General features: G+C 42.5%; 1 protein-coding gene across 2 annotated transcripts in view; it reads left to right on the top strand.

Moving 5' to 3' along the window:
- Nucleotides 1–7,086: 7,086 nt before the first annotated feature.
- The window catches only part of msrab (methionine sulfoxide reductase Ab), a 36,637-nt gene continuing 35,137 nt past the window's right edge, over nt 7,087–8,586 (top strand). The window contains exon 1 of one of the 2 annotated variants that reach the window (XM_061063736.1): nt 7,087–7,284. In XM_061063736.1, coding sequence (XP_060919719.1) covers nt 7,092–7,284 — 193 coding nt within the window. In that variant the 5' untranslated portion in view covers nt 7,087–7,091. Of the gene's footprint in view, nt 7,285–7,472; nt 7,504–8,586 lie in introns of those variants that run through there. The other variant, XM_061063738.1, reaches the window with a different exon arrangement.

Below are 8,586 nucleotides of genomic sequence, written 5' to 3'. Positions count from 1 at the left end.
CTCTATATATATATATATATATATATAAAAAGTGTGATTTCCTGTCTAGGCTCTCTTTCCAGAGATGGCACCGGAGACCACACTGACCCTGATTTATTGGGATCAGAATCCACATGACAGCAATTAATTTACCTCCATTAACTACATTGCTCGCTCTCTCTTTCTGGCTCTCTGTGGACATTTTGCACTCTTTGCACGACCACTTTGAACATTCTCCGTTTCGCCCCTCTTTCTTTCCACTTTTTCCCTCCTCAGCATGTTCTGTCGCTCTCTCCCCTTTAATCAGTCGCCCCTGCTCGACCAGTTACACCCAAATCAAGGTACTTTGATTCCATATTGCTAATCCTTTTTTTTTTTTTTTTTAAACTTCACTCTTCCCTCTGTGCATGAAGGCCTGCTACATATATGATAATGTCATCAGGTTCATATCACGTGTCTGGATTCACGAGGAACCTCTGCTCCGGGGATGAACGAACGCCCCTATAAATAATCATTATGTTTCACGCACTCAGACTTTTTAATAAGCGAACAGACTATCTGTGTAATCGGAACAAATTAAACAGTGCTCATCAAACACGCTGATCGTGATTACACAAGGAATTTGACATTAACGTTACAAGCTCAGCATCTTGTGATCATTTGAACGAATCCTCCATGCCGTTTTCTCATTAAAGGGGTTCAACTCGTGCAGGTTCTCCAACTCAAGGGTCTCTCCCTCCTCTGCCCCTTACGATAAGACACTTAAGTGCATGGCCTACATCTCTGGCTGCCTCTCTACCTAACGCTTTCTGTCTGCCAAGTGCTTTTTGCTGGCTTTTCAACTCGCAAAAGAAAAAAAGGAGACTTTGGCTTCAGGGTGAATTTGTCATTTATTTCTGGAGACAAAAAAAAATGAAAAGGGGGCTTAAGCACTTTGTATCTCCTCTCCTTTTTTTTTGTCTTCATTCTCCATACGCATCTTTGCTCCCTGCGCCATTGTGGAGTCTCTTCATCCAACTCGGGGCCTCCGTGCCTCCACCGTGTCCTCAGGGGTGAGACGAGCAAGAGATCTCGGCTGGTTTAATGCACCGGGGGGGGGGGGGGGGGGGGGTTTGGGGTTGGAGGATGAATAGTGCAGACTCTTATTTGAATCTGTATGAATTCACAAAGCACTCTCAAACAATCCTGGTCATGCACAAAAGGTGCTCGCAGACGCCATTACATGCACACCATGCTAAGCTAAGTATAGCCATGTATTACTGCACGCTAATATGCACACACATACATACATACAGGCAGGCAGAGTGTTCATGCCTGTCTGATTGCAAATTTATTCAAAAAGAGAAAAGACAATGCAGAAATCCTTTGCTCACATCTCCTCACCGACATAGCTTGGGGACAGGTTCTTGCGGTATCTGTGTTGGGATTGGCTGAGGATGTGATGCGGGGAGGAAAAGTTGCAGTTGGCAGCAGACAGAAAGACACAGCAAGGGGAGCGGGGGTTCACAATAAAGGATTTTAAACCAAAGCCTCTTTGGTAAAGAGGAGGAAGGGAGGGAGGGAGGGAGGGAGGGAAGAATGGGGCTGTGGGGGTGGTGGATAGATACAGGATGACACAAGGTCCAGATTAACCCTAATCTCAGGCCTGGTGGTTTAGGTGAGGCTGTGAGACTGGTGGAAGCTATCCCATGCCAGGTGGTCATGAGGAGGTTAAAACTGGGAGAGGGGTGGGGTTGCGGGGGGGCCGGGAGGATGAGGACAGGACAGGGTGTTGCTGGGGAAGACAGAGAGAGAGAGGAAGAGACAGCAGTGGAATGATGTATTTCAATTTATGGGTTTAGCAGATAGAAATGAAACCGAGAAAAATCCAAAATGGCTGACCAAAAAAACAGAGACGATGTTAGGGGTGGGAGAAGGGGGGGGGGGGGGGGGGGGGGTTGCAGCAGGCACAGTGACAGTGGCTGCAGGATGATTGGGTGGTTGGTGCATGGTGACAGTGCCACATGCCCTGGTGCATGGGATTAGAGGGACACGCAGTAATCTGCTGTTTAGGCTGTATGTAGGGCAAGAGTGGCTTAGCCCAGCCTCTCTTAGCACGGGCGGAGCCGCAGAGCGAAGAGAGGACAGGAAGTGGACTGCGGTTATATAGCTGCACTCTTCTCGTTCATATCGCCTCTGGTTTCCCGGATTCATCCAAATCTGTCCTCCTCTTGGGTTTGCCTTGAATGTCGTTGGAAATGTAAAGATATATTCTTCCTGACATTTTTGCAAAATGTAAAACACGTGCAGAGGAGAAATGACAAGGACAAGAACAGAAAACTGGAGAAAATCATTTTGCAATATATAAAATTACAGCAGCTGGGAGGAGGAGGAATTAGTAGTGTATGTAGATTAAAGTTATACTTAAAATAAAAAGTAATATTTCTGTCAGAGAGGAGATTATTATAAATAAATTGGGTTCATAAATATGTAGCTTAGTGAGCTACGTTTCCATCGAGCAGTCAGGTTTAGTTACCCTGATCTTGCTTGCGTTTCCACAGCCAACCCGTACCCTAACACATCACTAAATCACAGCGGCGGGTCACAGTGTAGACAGCCAGTAAATCCAACAAAGAAGAAGAATGTGACACAGTATTCCTAGGAAGGTCTGCATCTCCGAGGTTGTCCTGCAAAAAGAAACAGCCTTCAAATGACTCTCTCCAAATCCACAGGATATTTAAACATGCCGTGTTTTGTTTGTCCTTTATTACCACTGTAGCTCGGGAAGTGAAGATTCTTTCAACCAATCAATGGACTGCATTGTGTCTAGCTCCAACCTTAAGGGTTGGATCAGTACACTTGGCACCCCAGCAGAAGTAGGACGGTACGGATCAGTTTTGTTTTTTTGGTACCATTTCCGACTTTTACAGTGGAAACGACAATAAATGTGTACCGTACCTAACTGAACTGAACAGAGTTGCTTGATGGAGAATGGGTCTTGTGTTTAGTGCACGCACCCCCGTGACCGGAGACTGCAGTCCTCTAATTGTCGGCAAGGGTTCAAATCTGACCTATGACTCCTTTCCCTCATGTCATTCCCTTCTCTCTCGCTCTCTCTCCCTCTGTCCTATCTCTTAATACAGGCATTAAAAAAAATCCCAAATATAAACCTTTAAAAAAATCTAAAATAATAATGACCTTTTGTCAGTAGTTTAACGAAACCAAAAGCAAGAATTTTTCCTTGATTCCAGTACAGGACAGATACTGATTTTACTAGAGCACAGATGAATGGATGGGTTGATAGATAGAGTTCATCAGAAACTGGTTCTGGACAGTTGTTGAAACTGGTCACCTGGGCTCTATGTGTCGGACATCTTTCACAGTTGCTCAACAAAGCTTGCTGATAAATCAGGAAACCAGTCTGCAGACTGCAAGAGAATGAAGAGTTAGTGAATTGTTCATCACAGGTTCATTGCTATTGATTTTGTACTTCATGTCCATTAAGGTCGTGAAATAAGAGATAGAGGGAGCGTGAGGTCTGCTTAGTCCAACGTACTATGACCTCAGCAGAAAGTAGATGTAGCTTGATCCAAAAGGCAACTTCAAGATCTTCAACCAACTCCAGTTACCTTTTGGATCAAGCTTCCAATTTCCCAGCAGTAAGAAAGTATCTTGGAAAAATGCACCCAAAGTAGTCTTGTCTTCCTTTTTTTTTTTTTCTTCTTCCCAGTGAGCCAAATGATTCATGTCAAGTGAAGTCAAGCGCGGGCCGGCGTATGAATCAAAATTTGTCAAGTTGGATTTTCCCACTCACATCCATGAAACGATAGTTGTGAATATGAATCCAGGGAGAGCGCCACGCTGCTTTTAACCGATGGTAGCTTCAGCCAAAGCAATCAAAGCCTTTGTTTTTTCACACCATCCCACAATCCCACCTGCTTCGGCGAGACGATGGAGGGCCCTTTGAAAAACAACGAGGCGGCATGATTTATTATTCTAATTAGGCGAAGTGAGACTTTAGCAAAGCCACAATTACACTAAATGGCCAAAACAGTTTTCTGGTTGGCTGACTCCTGTTCTGTTCAGATGTTAATCAGAGGTAGCAATTGAGCCAAGGTGCAAACTGCTTGTGAGTCACACATACTGCCTGGTTATATCTCCCACAAACAAACACACACAAACAATCAAACACTAGAGTCCTGTATTGAATTACAAATAAGCATTTTGGCTTGTTAAAGAAAACTACAGTAAACACACAGCTTGAATTCCAGCTACCTCTCAGTCTAACAAGAGGGCTTAATCGTGCAACGATACTCTGGAAAAAAAAAAAAAAACTACTGCGGTGTTTAATTCCAGGTCATTTCATAATCTCTTTGATACTCACACACATCTGCACATCTATTCGCTCTCACTCACTCACTCACAATCAAACATCTGCAAGCTGGCAGACTCACTAAACCTCCGCTACAACACACACACACACACACAAAATCACCCCAACATGTGCACAATGGGCCCATCAGAGGAACATGCACACAAATGCATCCAGGCGGAAACACTTATTCATGCCAGCGTGCACACGCATACACACTTTTCTCAAACTGGCTGCTGCAGTCATGTAAAGGAACTGTTTTTATTCTCTGCTGATTAAAAGTCATTCTTTTCTCCAGACACGCAACGTATTGATCATTTATTCTACAAGGAATGCACACGCAAAATCACAAATGCAGACACAGATAACTCTTAACACATGCATCATGGGCTCTCTGTATTTACTGTATAAGGCTCCCACCAGTGCGTTTGCTTTTTCATCACCTTTTTGTCCCTCCTCCCCCCCTCTTCCTCCTACATCCACACACACACACCAACAAAACACCCCAATCATCCTGCATCAACAGGCATGTGAACCCACTGTTCAGTTCATCTCTCTCTCTCTCTCTCTCTCTCTCTCTCTCTCTCTCTCTCTTGCCTGCTCTATTTTCATCTGCGTGCTTCCACTCTCCTAGCTTTCGGGTAATTACCTGGCATTTGCATTGCAAAGTCCCATGTGCCGCCCTCAGCTCCTCCGCAGGTGATTGAGCTTCATTTCCCTGGCAGATAAGAGAGAGGAAAAGAGGAAGAGAGATGGAGAGAGAGAGAGAGAGAGAGAGAGAGAGGAAGAGGAGGATTGCAGTAAGGGTGTGATGCTATTCTGGCTTGCAGGATGTAGGAACAATGCCCTGGATTCTTTGTAACCGGTAAATTGGCTGGTTCAGAGCAAGCACAAAAAAAAAAAGTTACCAAACGTAAATACTCGTCCTCGTTACTTAGCTGTTTGGTCTGCATGGCTGCAACGGAAAATATGTGATAAAAGCAGAAGAAAAAAATCACTTCAGAGAGTGACCAGCGAGTGCAGGCCTGAGTATGTGATAAAATAAAAGAGGAATACATTTGGACAGAAGGTGCAGACATGTTGCGTGTATCCTGGACGCCTAGGCCAACATGATGACCCTGCATGGTAACCATTTATTTTATGAACTGTTCTGCATAAAAACGATCTGTTATCCACAGTTTCTTCTTTTTAAAATGACTCGTTATGGCCAACCCAAACCCCTAAACTCTCTATATATCCAGGTTAAAGCAACATTAAACATGAAAATGCAAATTGGAGAAGGTGTAATAAAATTAGAGGACATTAAAATAACTTGCTAAGAAAGTTTTTTCAATCACCATTGATCATGTCAGCTCAGCTCTACCTTTGCTTTTTTAAGCTTTTTGGTCCATTGACTATCCATCTTTATCAGAATGACAATCGTGTAGCCTTCAATGACTGGAACACATCCTCCAAAATCAACATTCAGTCAGTGTTTTCTCAGTTGTCCAGATGATTGACGTGACACCTGCATGAAGATATTTGTACGGCAATACGCAACTCTCTGTAAGTCTTCACAGCAGCACAGATGAAGGCAAGTGTTGACGCTGATGAACTTAATGTTTTATGTACAACAGCAGCTCGAGGGTTGAGATTTACATTTACGGATGTAGTTTAATTTAATGGCTTTTGTAGTAAAGAATATTGATCCCAGTAAGAGCTATAGGATAGTCTTCCGCATAGGTCTGATGTTTTAAAAATAAGTTAGTGAGCACCTTCTCTCCCTCCCCTTCTCTCTTTCTCTCTATCGCTTCTTTCACTTCTTGTATCCCTTCTTAGGTATTTCATATAGTTTTGTAGTTTTGCTGGTCGTAGTCTTGTGTGTATATTGATGTCCTAGTATTTTGCTGTCTTTATTTGTTTTTTTTACTGTATTTTGGAGTTGTTTTCCTGACCTTGTCTGTTTGTTTTTTTGTTGTGCCTCATTTGTTATGTATGTATCACCAGTTTTGTCACTCTATTGCACCTAATAAAATAAAATAAAATAAAAATAAAAATAAAAATAAAGTAAAATAAAAAAAGTAAAAAAGAAAGTAAAATAAAAAAAGTAAAATAAAGTAAAATAAAATAAAATGAAATAAAATAAAATAAAATAAAGTAAAATAAAATTCTAATTTAAAAAAATTATAAAAATAAGTTAGTGAATAGTAAGTTTAAAAAAAGTACTGAACACTTCAACCCCTTTAAATAATACAGTTCTAAAAATGATCTTATGGTGAGTATTGTATGAGACACTGGGACATGATGGGGTTCTCTAACAGATGCTTATTAATTCGTATAATGCAGGGCTTGAGTCATGTCGTAAGCTATGAACAGTGGACCCCTGATGCTGTTACTCATCAGGATTAACCCAGAACACGCCCGAAAAATTAACCACAAAAGGGAGACCATACCCATCCATACATCGCACACTCCAGCCCTGATGTAGCAAAGGCACCTCCCACTCCCACAGAATGAGAGCCCGATAATTGGGGCGAGCTCATTTGCATGCAGCACGGCGTGGATATTTATTTAAATTTAATTTCGTTCCCGCACACGGCGCACTGTAGGCTTTTTGTGCCAAAGTCATATTAACCCTTGATTAGTTAATATGCAGTGCACGACGTTGCCCACGCACGATGAATATTCATATTGATGGCGTTTTCCTCCGTCCTCCTCTCTCTCCACCCCCACCTCCCTTTCTGTCTCCACCGCGCGTAACGTAACGTAACGTCGCGGCGCTATGGAGGCATCCCGGAAGACGTTGCCCCTTTCTCAGGTGTTCTCCTCCCAAACACAAGCACAACACATCATTTGGTTTCTTCTGCTTCTTCTGTCTGTGTCGCTCGTTGTCGTCGACTCAATGGCGGCTAACAATCAGCTTCTAAGCAGAGACCGCGCACTGAAAGGAAGAGAGGAGAAAATGGTCGTGGCAGGTAAATTAAAAATCACACATGGGGGGGGGCGTTGTATCCGGGGTGACGCAGGAGGGGATGGAGGGGATGGAGGACACCTTGTTGCCTGTGTTTCGCGCCTTTACATCAAGAGTCAACTTAAAATGAGTTAAAATAATGGACATAAGGACAGAAATGGGCTCGTGATATTTTATTTAGGAATTCGCCTTATTGTTGAAACTGAGGGAGAAATTTAAAAAGGTAGGGTAATGTTAAGATATAACATTGATGTTACAATTACAGCCAATGGCAAAGTTTTAGCTAATAGCCTTGAGATGATCTTTATTTTAATGCATGTTTGGGGCTTTTAAGTCTGCAATTTTTCCTATAAGAACTGGCACCTTAAAGGCTTTATATGTGATTTTTCACACTTAAATGTAATAGAAATCAAGTATATCCTCTGAAAATAACTCAAGTCTCAACCTGTTCACACGCTCACACGCCACACGCCACACCTTGTATTTCTTTCCAGGATAACGCCCACCAAGCTGCGCTATTTGCTATATGGAACAGAATCAATGGTGTTTCCCATAGAGTTCAGAAGGAGCTTGCCGCACCAGCTAAACAAGAAATATAGCTACCCAACAGCCAATCAATAAATAGCATTGCTGTATGTAAGATTTTACGACGGAGGATTACGGCCACGTTAAAATTATTATTATTTTTTTTTAATTTCGAGATTAAACCACAACACTAACCATAATCACACACAATCTCCCACCAGGGAGGGCAGCTAAGCCCCCCTACACTAAGAAATGTTGTCAATAAATAGTTTTATTTGTACAAATTTATGTGTCTTTTATCAGATTTTACCCAAACTGCCACCGCAGCCAAAATCTCACTCTGAACTCAGTTCAAAACTTGAGAGCCCTGCTGTGATTAATGACTGTCTACAATGGGTGTAACACCCGAGTCCCACTGTCTGTGATGTTTTCAGAGTTTTCAGAGTCCTATCTTCAGTTTGTTTACATCGCCTGGACGGCCGGCTGACTCCTCCCCTCGCGAATAAAAGTTGTTTAATTGAGGGACTAGAGAAAAGAAGAATAACATACTGTACTCACTGCTTAACTGTGTTTCTAGATCACGCTCATTTCAGGTAAATTTACATGCAGTGTGAAGATACGAGCGTAATAAAGATCACTAGCATTAGCATGCTAACACAACAATGCAGCGCGAGTTGTTTTGGTTTCATGCTGGTGCTCAAGGGCGACATCTGCTGGATCCAAAAATCACATATAAAGCCTTTGAAGAAACCTTCCCTGCTTCAATGACTACATGGATTGA

Source organism: Labrus mixtus, chromosome 18, assembly GCF_963584025.1.
Source record: "Labrus mixtus chromosome 18, fLabMix1.1, whole genome shotgun sequence".
Classification (NCBI taxonomy): Eukaryota; Metazoa; Chordata; class Actinopteri; order Labriformes; family Labridae; genus Labrus; species Labrus mixtus.
The sequence above is the reverse complement of the archived record's forward strand: the minus strand, read 5'-3'. Positions and strand labels throughout refer to the sequence as shown.